Source organism: Hermetia illucens, chromosome 1, assembly GCF_905115235.1.
Source record: "Hermetia illucens chromosome 1, iHerIll2.2.curated.20191125, whole genome shotgun sequence".
Lineage (NCBI taxonomy): Eukaryota > Metazoa > Arthropoda > Insecta > Diptera > Stratiomyidae > Hermetia > Hermetia illucens.
Window position 1 is genome coordinate 17,414,250 of NC_051849.1, and position 13,655 is coordinate 17,427,904.

At 42.3% G+C, this 13,655-nt stretch overlaps 1 protein-coding gene across 1 annotated transcript in view; it reads right to left on the reverse strand.

Moving 5' to 3' along the window:
* Positions 1–13,655, reverse strand: part of LOC119661337 (photoreceptor-specific nuclear receptor) — a 74,302-nt gene that overhangs the window by 25,119 nt on the left and 35,528 nt on the right. The window contains exon 3 of the mRNA XM_038070640.1: positions 11,671–11,774. Coding sequence (XP_037926568.1) covers positions 11,671–11,774 — 104 coding nt within the window. The remainder of the gene's footprint in view (positions 1–11,670; positions 11,775–13,655) is intronic.

Consider the following 13,655-nt stretch of genomic DNA (forward strand, 5'->3'; position numbering starts at 1 on the left):
TGAAAAACGTGAACAGGTCCTAGCCTCATCGCAAACAAATGATATTAAGTATCGATCAGAGACCAGACTATCTTTCAAGAACTCAAAGCTCCTCACAGAAAAGAGGAAAAATTCAATTCTAAAAAAAATGGGCGACCTCATCTTCCAATGAATCTCCTGAATCCGATTCACTTATTGAAGCGTGATATAAGATTCAGCCAAGAATGAAAAACAAGTCGGGAAACCGGAAGCTGGACGCTTCAGGTACGAAAGGTTTTGTGTATTTCTTAGTACGTAGCACGTAATATACCCATATATTATGTGAGAGTATCCACTTTTGAGGTGATATTGACATTCATAGTCTTCAATTTTCAAAGAAGCAACAACTTCGACGTATTGTAAATTTGTTAGTAATAGTGCGATTTCCATCAAACTTGGTATGATCATGCTCTACATTATAGCCTATATCACTGCAGAATTTCGTGCCGCTAGAATGAATTTAAGGGGGGTTTCCAGCCAATTACAAAAAATTATAGTAATATACTATTATTAACTTTCTTTGAACAGATATCGGTATGAAAGGTATTTCGGAGCCAAGGCACCATACAGTGGCAGCCTCCTGATTTTTTTCAGATTTTTCGATTTGGTAGTTTCTGAGAATGGCCCCCTTAAAGGAATGGTCACTTTCAACCCCCCGCACTCCCCACCTTTCCAATAAATGTCAAAACTAAGACCGTTTTCGAAAAGTACTAACTGAGACCTATAATTTGATACCCCACATGACTATATTTGATGAAAAAAAAAATTACACCCCCCTTTTGCATGTATGGGGACCCCCCCTTAAATTCGACGCAAGAGGATGTAACTCACTGTATGCGTGAGCGTTCACAGTTCCCACCTTTTTACCAAATTTGGTGTCAATCGCTATAACCGTTTCCGAGAAAAATGCGTGTGACGGACAGACAGACAGACAGACAGACAGACAGACAGACAGACAGACAGACGGACAGACAGACAGACAGACAGACAGACAGACAGACAGACGGTAAACCGATTTTAATAAGGTTTTGTGTTTACACAAAACCTTAAAAAACGAAATCGAAAGACAAGTCTTCCAAGAAAACATTTTTCCTTCTCAATATTCATCCTTAGATTACCATAACAGCAGCCACAAAAAGCCATCCTCCCTCTTCCCGCAACGTATCCTCGTAGATACTTTAATGAAACGAAAGGAAGCCAAAGTTTGTTTTTATCTCTTGATGGAAAAGTTTTCCCATTTCACGTCATCGTCATCACCGAAATCGCGTATCGAGAACGATTTGTAAATAAAACTCTTTTGCAACAGCCAAACAACCTTCGTCGTTATCCTTTCAACGAACGCCCAAACCACGTAACCAACTAAAATAGGAAAATAAAATAATAATCGATTGCGGTAATGGAAATGGAAACGCGGAAAGCGGATTTTTACACAACACAGATCTTTAGAAAACTTTTGTGATAATGTCTAGATATCAAAATAGTTGAGTTGGGTTGCATTTCTTTTACAGGGAACAGGAAGAAAGGAAGTTTCTTGTTTGAAGGTTGCCACACCCGAAGGACATGACTACTTGGAAGTGTGGAGGAGGAGACAGAATTTTCTACACGTGGAGGTAGCGCTTTGGTGTGAGATAAGATGAGGTTGCTGACGATTTGGATTTCCATTTGAAATCTTTGAACGTAAGATGTTTTCCGCGAAGTACGGAATTTCCAGGAAAATTTGAACCCAGCAAAGCTTGTAGGAGTTCGTTTTTAGGACCTATTTCGTAGGACGAAGCGGGGCTTCGCGCTATAATATACAATCATCGCCGAATCTGAATAGATTTAAGAAGAAAGATGTTAACTCCTGCATATGGAGATTTTATGGTGTTCATCTTACTTACTTCAACGTAGACAAGGTTTCTGGTGGATCACTCACAAGATCTATCCAATCCAGTAGAGGGTAAAGTTAACACCCATCGTTTCGTTATCATTATTACATCTGGTTCTCATTCATCCTTTGGTGGAGGTAACCCGGTAACCACACCTATGCGCCATTGCTTGTGATTACTTGAAATGCGCTTCAGCTCCCCCCACGACTTCCCCAGACGCTCGCACTTCTCCTCTACTGTTCTGAACCAAGTGCCTTTGGGGTCACCCACTTATCGGCCATCTTAAGAGAATGGATTCCACTACATGGAGTAGCCGGCAATGTAATTGTCGCCCCTCCTTAATGTGTGCCCTATCCACTGCTATTTCCATATTCCGTTCACAGTACAAATGGCAGACCTGTGCATCGACTAAGTTCTTCGTTTGAAATACTGTCAGGTCAGCGCACTCCTATGATATTATGGAGGCAGGTATTGACAAAAGCTTGGAGTTTTTGGGTAACAGTGGAGTTCACCTTCCATGTGGTACTCCCATATAGCTACACAGAAAGAACACTAGTGCAGATCAGTCTCAACTTGGTTTTGGTGTTGAGATAACTGCATTTCAAACAGGGTGGCAAAAGCGGATCTTGCGTTGTTATTACGTTAGGCTACATCTAGTTCGGTGCCAACATCTGCCGAAACCACGCCTCCTAGATATATAAATTAGTCGACGATTTCGACGCACATAGTGAGAGTGCATTGACCCATCAGACTGAGAACCTTGGTTTTGTTACTCCTACTCCTACTCGTCTCTCTTTCCAAATCCAGAGCCATTTGGCGAAAGTCTACTACCAGATAGCAAACAGATGTCATAAGGGTAGTCGAGGTGTTTGAGGAACGATGCAATTGTCCATTGAACTCCTCCACGTCCTTCGGACATGAAAAACGCCAGCATAACAAGAAGAAATAGTATCGGTGACAGAATGCAACTTTGGTGGACTCCGCTTTGGACTTCAAAATCCTCCGAAATTTTACCTCGGTGTTGCATGCGATATTTTGCGCCATCACATGTCACTCTGATAATACCTATTAGTTTCTTCGAGATGCCCTTCATGTGTACATCACTTCAGATACACTCCCTGCTCACGCTATTGAAAACTTTCCGGAAATCGACAAAGGGCAGGTGCAACAAGGATCTAAGCTCCGCGTACTGCCCCAAAATGATACATAGGGTGTCGTCAATGCAGGCGGACCCGGAGCAAAACCAGCCTGCTCTCTATCTGTTCTCTCTCTTTCAAGATGTTCTTTGATACATATGAGGATTATTTCAGCTATTATCTTTGCAACGGTAGGGAGCACGCGACTGCAATTGTCGCACTCTTTGGGATCTGGACGATAATCCCCTTCTTCCACTCTCCGGGAAAGTTCTCGTATACCCAAGATTTCCGTACAAGTGGAAGTAGCAGATCTCCAGTAACTGCGGTTGCCGCGATAAAAACCTCTTCGGGGAGACCATTAAGCTCAGTGGCTTTACTCCATTTGAGTGCATTGATGACGGAAATGTTTTCTTTTCTGTTCGGAGGAACAGTCGGTACCCGCATCTTACGGTGACTAGCCTTATCATCTACAAGAGGAGAAACTTCACCGGATGTGATTCGGTTAAGAACCGTGGAGAAATGTTCGTTCCACCTCTTCAGCTGTTCATCATCGTAAAAAAGAAGTTGACCATTGACGTCCTTCACAAGACCATCAAAAGGTTCACTCTTTCGTGATGCGGATGCATGTCTGACATCATTGAGATCCGCGGCATCTTCCGCTTTAATAACTAACGCAATAGTAAATTCTTTCTTACACTACGTACACTACGCTGAACTTCTCGGGATTTCGCTCGGTATCGGAGTTCGAGCCCATCAGGCCCGGCATCGCTCTCAGTGGGCAGTAGAGCCTTCAACAAATCTTATGACGTCGCATCGGGACGTGGCCGAAGACTTGTGAAGCAGCTGAGAAAAAAGCACTGTTGAAGGCGGCTCAATGCTCATAGATATTCTCAGGCGGACTACTACTGATCTGCCGTTCGATACCTTGCTCATCGAACGGCAGATCTACTGAGACTCCGAGACTGTCCAGCGATAGCTATGTCATACAAGCGGTCGAAGTTGAACTTAGGGGGTCGGAGCTCCCCAACCCTGCGAGAAGTGGCGGACGTAAGCGAACATAAACGGTCATCAGATGGTCAGATGCTGATCCTTTTCGAGACCGACGTCAGCACTTCTCTTGTTATGAACATCCAAGAGACAACTCCAAATTTTCAACTGATCGGAAAGTTCTCGATTTGATTGTTCGCACGGCATCGATCAGTTGAAACCCAGCTGACCTTATGACCTCTGTGGCCTCTGTGGCCTAACAATGTGCCACCAATGCCCAGGCGGCGGAAGTTGGAGAAATTGACGAACCTCCCACCATTACCGTTGCCGTCGGCAAGACTGTGTTTCTCCATCACATGCCCCAGCAAGGTGTTGTCAAATCCCGCCTTGGCATTCAGATCACCAATCACGATCACAATATTTAATTGTTTGTAGAAAGCATCCTTCTCCACTATATCGGAAGCTTCGGTTGATGTGTAGCATTGTACAATTGTGATGCATCTTAACCGGGAGCCGAATCTTGCGGTTAAAAGTCTGCCAGAAACCGCTCCCAAGTCAGGAGAGCGCGCCTTGTGGTAGAAGTGAGAAGCAATCCGATATCAGATTCGCGTCACTACTACTTGGTTTTCCAATGATAGAGAAACAATGTGATGGAAACAACTGCACCCCGGATTAGCAGTTTGCAAACCCAACGGGTTAGTCATTGTGCTGAAAACCGACATTCTGCTCGAAATTAATCGCACCTTCCCCATAATAGCCTGCCTCCTTGACATAAGAGGAGCTTCTAATTGTATATGGCAATACACACTCACAAGCTAAACAACATCCTTGATTTCCGTACCGTACCGTACCCCAGCAAACTAATCTTCAGATTTTTAGACCAGCGGCAATTCCGAGTAAAAGTTCAGCAAAAACTGTCCTCTTCCTATGTCAATACAGCTGGAACCCCACAAGTGTCAATCATCTCGCCAATTCTTTTCACACTTTTTACGGCTCTCAACCCACGAAAATCACAAACAATTGTCCTTAAAGGAAAGATGAAGATGACATGGCTTACATATCCAATATTAAAAAGATCTTTTTAAACATCTAGACCTCTCCCATCCCAACAGCGAACGAAGTTGTATTCCTTGTCCCTTGGACCCTACTCAATTCAAACCTACCCAACGTCCTTCACATCAGCGAGGCCTTTCTTTGTTACTGCAGATATTCTGAAAGATTCAAGCATTGGTTCACATGGTACCTCATAATCTAGACGTAGTGTTCCCCAAAACGTTATTAAGTTCTTGGACTAAGCACAATTCGCTCCTTGTACGGGCATTTAGGAGTTAGAAGCCCATTGATTTAGTAAATTTTCTCAAAAAAGTTCTTCGTTCATAACTCGATGAATAGATACTGAGCACTGCAATAGTAAGGCCAATGATGACCTGTTGGTTGGTAATCTGGGCAGAAAGTACTGATCTCAGCATAATAGCCAGGTTTGTTATACAAACTTCAAAGACCTGCCCAACGGTATCTCTAAAGGTCCTTCTGGGACTGACTGCTCTCCCTCTTTACATACAGATACAGGCAAGGAAGGCAATCTTCAGATTGCCCAGGAGTACCAGTGAAAGCTGCCTAAATCGAAGGGAAAATGATATTCTTTCTAGACAGCATCCCGAATTACTGATACCATAACATAATAACGAAGCTTCACTTTGATTGGAAGTTTAAAACATGTTGGAGTAACGGGCCAACTTGGGAGAGGGTGGAATTGACATACGGCTTAAACCGGTAACTCATTACTTGGTACACTGACGGATTTCTTACGGTCGAGGGAGCAGGCACTGGAGTTATTCGTCTCTTTTTCTTTTTCTTTAGCTTTTGTCCCGTTCACCACGGAGTTCGCCTGGTCGTGATCGGTTTCGCCATTCTGTTTTATTTAAAGCCTGATCTGGATGCAATCGCAAGGCTTTCAAATCGCCATCTAGCACATCAAGCTACCGTTGTTTCGGCCGGCCTTTTGGACGCTTCGATGTTCAGATCAATCTTGGCGAATGAATACGCGCTAGGGCGAATTACGTCTCTCTCGCAATTTCTCCACAATCGGTGCAACCCTATATCGACCGCAGATATCCTCATTTCGAATGTGATCAAAGCGTATCACGCCACTAGCCCATCGCAACATTTTCGTCTCTATTACCGCAACACGCCATTCATTGTCTTTTATAGTCGGCCAACACCCAGAACCATAGAGGATAACATCAACATCCAGATTTGATTGAATAGGTCGACCATGTTGTTGATCGAGATACTCCCATGATAGTTTCGAGCTCACCAGGTTGAATTTGAATCCCTTGGTGCCCATCGGATAGTCGGTGCACTAAAGCTACTTCGACTAAAAAAATGTCCCTAGTTACTTAGCTAACCTTGAAGGAAATATTCAGCTATGAAACCAACATGGTAAGAGTCAATTCGAGTTAATGCTTAAAGGTACCAAAGTTATGCTGTGACTTAAGAACAACCTTCGATGCGTTGATGTGGTTTCTTGTAAGTGAGGCACTCTGCCCATTGATCCCATAGAAATTTAGCCGACCGAAAAAAATTACGAGTTTATAAAAGCCTACAAAGTGTTCTAAGCTAATGTACCGAATTAAGGAGAGGTTTCTATTAGCTAACAAGCCTAAACCTTTTTCATATTAAAAGTTGCTTTCTTATGACTGTTAACAACTTACCTCGAATTGGATACCGGAGTAGACCTGGTAAACGGAAAATGGATTATGATGTGGGAATATGTGGGTTTGAAATATAATAACAGCATACCCAGCTATGGTTCACAACTCCCATAGGAGAAGGGAAGCAGAAGTATACTCAATGTAGACGTGGAAGTCCATCTTCCCCTGTACTGGGGGAGCACATGCATGTTTCTTCAATATATAGAGGCCTGTTTAAAAACAGGCATATGTAAGTACCTAGTGTTGTTTTATTCAAGGTTTTAACTACTAGCTATTGATCCCTAAAGCGCATTATAGGACTTGGCTGAGTGCAGAATATGAAGGGCGATTGACAGACATAAAAACTACGAAGCGAGCTGAAAGCATTTCAAGTTTGATCCTGTGATAAAACCAATTAAGTTCAGCCTAATTTACCCTTCATAAAGGCAGTTAACGATTGTGCCCTCTCCCCTCTCCCTAATGTCGTTATTTTTTAGGCGAAATGAAGAGGGCTGACTATTTCGGCAATAAACTGTGATTAAAAAGTAAGGTGGCTTTCTTTATCAAAAAATATTTATTTGTTCGTCAATACTTATGTTTTCCCCCTTTAAAGTTATCGCCCTCAGATATAATACACTTGTTTCCGATGAGCACTTAATGGTATACCCTTGAATTCTTTTGGCGATAAACAAAATGAAAGATCGACATCATCAGCAACTTCCTTAAAGAAGATTCGACGATCCTTCGATGCTACTTTCTTCAGTTTTTCAACGTGATCATTAGTTATTAAAATTCTGGCGCGTCCAGGACGAGCTTCATCATTAAGATCTTCCCGCCCTTCGTGAAAGAGATAACCAACACTACCGTTCATATGAGTTGACTTTATATGGTGATAACGACGTACATAACTTCGATTGCGATTAATGTACGTGAAATACAAAATTATGACCTTCTATAATTTTGTTAATAACAGTTACATTTTCTCCAAACTTTCCAAGATTGTGTGTCACCATTATAAGTAATAATAATGGTACCAAATTGTGTACTCCAAGGATAAACTTAATGAGTGTTTTCGGTATGGTAATATGCAATTATGAATTTTATTTGAGCTGGTATTGGAATGGGATGTATTTTGAGGTCCAGATTTTGAAAAGGTGCTGTGGGTGAGTTTTGTCAATTTTTTTACTTGAATATGTTTTGAGAGCGAAACATGTTACACTTTCCGGGACGTACATTTTGAGCCCTCGCTTCCCTATGTTTCACTCGATATCAGAAATAAGATCAGTTTCGGAAATTACTAACCGAGCCCTTTAATTTGACACCCCACATGACCATATTCCGTGAAAAAAATGTACAGCCCCATTTCGCATATATGGGAAGCCCCCCTTAAATCCAAGAAAATTGGGCCACTTGCCGTATCTAAAGGGATTCATAGATCACGTGTTCTCACCAAATTTCGTGACAAAAGCCAGTCAACCGTTTCCGAATAAATCCGACAGGCAGACGAACAGACAAACATTGAACTGATTCCAATAAGGTTTTGTTTCACACAAAACCGTAAAGAGTAAAGTACCCATTCCTGTAGCAGTCAACTTATTAATACCGAACTTATGTCCCCGGCTTGCCAAACAACGTCAAACTTATCTCGTACCCGCGAAAATGTTGATTAGAGTGTGTAGTGATAAATGGTGATTGGACGATGTTCAAAGCTCATCCTAAGTGGCCGGAGATGACCAATAGTGAAGAGCTATCCCAAAAACCCGAAAAGAAAGCGAAATTGACTCTGAACGTCCGCCCGGAAAAATTGAAGCTTCATTAAAGTGTTCCGTCGATACCTGCTTGCATGTCTCAATGCTAGCCGCGCTCGGAAATATGGGAATCCTTTGGATAATTCGATCAGTCATTAAATCGAAATTCTCCCGTTTAAACCAAAAAGGGAGTTCGCGTGCTCCTAACGAATAAAAAACACGCAAGCTACATCGGAATTGAAACACCAACAAAAAACAACGGCCCGACCGTGAGCGTGGAGCCGCAAAGCTCTTCTTAAAAGGGCATCCTCCAGAGGATACAAAAGCAGGGAGTAAAATCTAAAAGCCTTGCCTGGCAATACACCCGAGGCAGGAAAATCATCGATTAAGGATATGCTCTCCGTCGTGCATCTTTCCATTCGATCGCGGTACTCAGGTCCGGAGTTTTACAGGTCCACCCGCACGGTGGTGTCGTTATTTTCTTCTTTTTTCATCTCAAAATTTTAGTCCGCGTGTTGATCTGTTGGTAAAATCAGGAGTCCCCCCGTTTGTTGGTTTTCAGGATCCGATGCGGACCCACGCATTGGCTAAAACGACAATTGTATTTTTGAATAATGACACGTGAGGGATCCAAGTATTCAAAGGACCTCCCCCCCCCCTACATTCCCGAGCCTGCTTAGCATAGAGACATGCAAGGACGCAATATTTAGGGGCCGACTTTCACTGTCAATTTCACCATCTTTCTAGGTTTTTAGGATAGCTTTTCCATCTTGGTCATCTCTAGCCACTTAGGACGGTCGTTAGACCATCCCATTTTGTCATAACAAGTGTAGAAATGGTGATGGATAGCTAAACTGGGAAATGAGAGCGAAAACTTCATTTTGCCAGGATTATCGCACAAAGAACCAAGAATGCAACTAATTTAATTATCTAGAGAGAATCATTTCCAGTGAAGATATATCTTACGAATCACGGAATGTATAATTGTCGTCAGACTAAGCTATAGGACAAGAATCAACATTTGGAAAAAATCAGATGTGCATCAGAGTATATTATGATGAAATATACGCATCACAAATTTTTCAATCACATCCCACCACTGTCAAGATTTTGACCTTCTAATGTTCCCTATATGCGGCACGTATTGTCATCAAAGAACGAAAAAGTTGACTGACAGTTTCATCCAGGGCAGAGGCAACTCATCAGACGCTGCCTCACCTCTGTCCTGGGAGCAGCGTGACCGAAAGTAACGACAGATGGTAACTGCTCCACTTAAATATAATCGCAAACACGTAATGGGTACGAATTATATTCAAGTGATATACGTCATCAGTCCAAACCTAAACCAGGCCGAAGTCAATATTTTTTGTTGAGGATGCTGGGAGTCCTGAGTCCGCACCCACTTATTGACGGACCGGACCACTTGAGAACTAATTTACTTCCTCTTTTGTAGTCCACGGAGTCCTCTTTTTTGAGTTAAACACCCAAGTGCTCAAAAAAGAACGAAAAAATTGACTGACAGTTTCGTCCAAGGCAGAGGCAATTCATCAGACGCTGCTTCAACTTTGTCCTGGCAGCATCCTCAACAAAAAAAATTTACTTCGGCCTGGTTTAGGTCAGGACTTATGACGGATTTCATTTGAATATAATTTGTACTCATTACGTGTTTGCGATTATATTTAAGTGGAGAAATTACCATCTCTTTTTACTTTCGGTCACGCTGCTCCTAGGGCAGAGGTGAGGCAGCGTCTGATGAGTTACCTCTGCCCTGGACGAAACCGTCAGTCAGCTTTTTCGTTCTTTTTTGAAAACTTGGGTGTTTAACTCAAAATACAGGAGTCCGTGGACTACAAAAGAGGAAGTAAGTTGCTTCCCAAGTGGTCCGGACCATCACTAAGTGGGCGCGGACTCAGGACTCCCAGCATCCTCAACAAAAAGAAAGAAGTATTGTCATCAATTTGATGTGGATCATTCACAAATACTAAACTGCCAAACTTGTGCACTCGTTAGCATTTCAGTCTTTAGATGCATCCTTAGCTACGCTCGTCCATGTATAAAAACAGAAAATCCTTCTATAAGACAGGTATCATTAATTCAAATATGCCTCAGTATTCACTACTCCTTTAGTCAAGCTTGACAACCAGGCTTGACAGGCGCAAACCAAAACACTTTCATTAGATCAGTTGGGATTCAGAGACAAAACGCAAAAGAGGGCATGTGTCGACCCACACACAATTTACATGGAACTCTTGCAGAAGTTTATCACTGAGTCTTAAACGAGTTTAAGTTTTAAAGTTTAGTTTTCCTGTGATCCGTAGCTTGACCACAACCTGCGTAAGTTGCGTAATGAACCTAGGCGAAATAGGATAATAAAACAACCACCCTAAGTGGCCAAAGACGACCTAGAAGGAAGAACTATCCCAGAAACCTAAAAAAAGTTGGCGAAATCGACCATGAAGGTCTGCCCGCAAAGACTGAAGCTTCATCAAAGTACTGAGTTGGCACGTTCTAGCACGCTTTTCTGCTAACCAGGCTCGGGAATGTGGGGGGTCCTTTGAGCGCTTGGATCCCTCACGTGTCATTAGCACAAAATTAACTTGTCTATACCGATGCATGGGTTCGCATGGATCTAAAATGGATCTAAAAACAGAAAGCGCTCAAAGGAGCCCCCCATATTCCCGAGCCTGGCTAGCACAAAGGTGCGTAAGAACGTGTCAACCGAGCACTTTGATGGAGCTTCAGCATTTGGGGGCGGATCTTCGCGATAAATTTCGCCCAAGTTTTAGGTTTTTGGGAAAGCTCTTCCCTCTAGGTCGGCCTCGGCCACTTAGGATGGTCATTTGATCATCCGGTTCTTTCAGCTTCATTACAGTTGTTATGTTCATCCTATTTAGAATCCCTTTCGCTTTTGTTTCTTTGAATTAGTAATATTATCGATGCTCTTAACTTTCTTACCTGGTTGTGACTTCCTTTCGATTTCATATAATTGTAAAATGTCATTGATTTGATATTCGGCTGTAGGTGTCCTCAATGTAATAGCAATAAACTTGAAATGTGACATATGTCGTTCCGATCACAAAATCAACACAGAAAATATCATCCCACAATTCTCTCCAAACTCCTATCAATTTCCACACAAAAATGATGTACTGCCACTACTTAATCCCACTTGAAGACTAATGAACAATTCCCGTAACTATTCAAAGGATAAATGACTTACCATCCTTATTCATGCCCATCTGTAAACATTTTTTCAGTCTGCACGCCTGGCACTGATTCCTGTGCGCCTTATCCACAACGCATCGTCCTGTCCCCGCCTGGCATCTGGAAGCAAACGAGATAGTGGTCAAAGTCAATTAACCTGCCTACATCTTCACAATCGTTAAGAATCATCCGAAATTAAGAACGCCATTCTCAGCTCAACCCGTACTTGAAATATCCTTGCATACCTACCCGTCGTCAGTCGCGAGTCATAACATTTGGGCATGGTGAAGTAACCTTTTGCCGTCGGGTCGGACAAATGGGAGAGAATCCTTTTGTTATGCGCTCACGTCCCAAAACCCGGGACAAGGAGATTTAAGCACAACGGTCTTTGAAGAGCCATCGCCATCATTCATTTTCTTCGTTAATGCGGATCATAGCCCTCCTTCGACTCCAACTAATCCCCATTCAGAATTGACGGACCCAAAAGTCCTTCTACGCTTGATATTTAATCGAATAACGATTGAAGTTGTGTCGTGCAAAGTTAATCCAATGCTTTTTTGGACCATCCGGATTGTAGCCATCAGAAAGTTTTTGAAAATAGGAGATGAGGAAAGTTTCAGGAGAGTCCATGATGGATCGATTTGGCGACAGTTGGATTACAAGTGAGAGGGAGGATTTTTAAGGGAAATAGAGAATACAACTTGAGACGAAGCCTGATTGCTGTAACAATCGTAGTAATCTTCTTAGTTTTCAAACTGCTCGGACTGAAGACCTCTGAGGCCTAAATTAGCCCCACAGAGACATTCTGTGATTTTATCTCAAATTACTATATACATAAATGTGTTATCACAAAGTGATATTTCATTCTAATAGCGAACACCACCTCAACTCCATGGCAAACGATATATGGACTTTACTGCGCCACTGAATGGATGTCGTGAAAATTGGAAATCACTTTATCCAGGAAATCAGCTCCCCAACGGAAGGAAAAATCCCTGTCACGTAGTTCCATAAAGCCTACACGCAATCTCATCGAATCAGGCATTGGCTCCTGAAAGATGATAAAAGTTCCCTGAAAATGGGTTGGTTCCAAAATGTTTGTCTTTTTTCCTGTTTCATTGCCAACGTTCGATTCGCTGCTCACCGGAATTTCGAATTCAGCTTGGCTTCTATCCACTCGCATCTACTTCACTCTGTCTCCACTCAACTGACGTGATTCACTAAATTTAATGTGGTCACATTTGGCCAAGTATATCCCACTTAAATCCTTATCGATCCCAAGGGACATGAAGATAAACCGACGTGACATTTCCCGGGGCTCGCAACTATAATACTCGTCCTGGTACCAATATGACTTTATATGTCGCATGTAATTTGTTCGAAATCAATTCTCTTTGAGTTGGACGGAAAGGGAGTGAAAGAGGAGATACCGACGGGAAACAATCACAGGACGACTGAACAGGATACGGAGACTGTAGAATTATATTGTTTCGTTTTTTTTTTTGAAAAAATGAATGATTGAATAGAAAAAGGTAGTCACCGGAATCATAAGTTCGCTTGGTTGCTATTATCGTCTGAGTTTCCTCTAAAATTGGAAAATAAAATATAAAATTTTCCAATAAGATGACATCCTAATTTTCTTTCTACAGAACAGAGTTTAGCTCCGAATATGTCCTGCCCCGATCGAAAGTTTTTCCCGATGCTATTCTCGGCAGAACTCTACAAGTTGGAAAACCTAAATAGAGGTTAACACACAGAAGTGGCTAGCGAGCCCTTTATAAACAAAGCTCGACGGTTCTCTTTATCCTACCGGCGATCCTTGAAATGTCAATACTATCTCCGCTCTCCACTCTCTGAATAAAATGCTTCGAAAAAAGGATGCCTGTTTGCTGAATAAATAGTAACGTTTTAGCGTAGGTTGTTTAAAAGAAGAGACAATTCTGTGGTAGGACCCTTTTCCCCTCCCGTTTTTTGTTCGAAATCTATACGTAGGCAATTAGG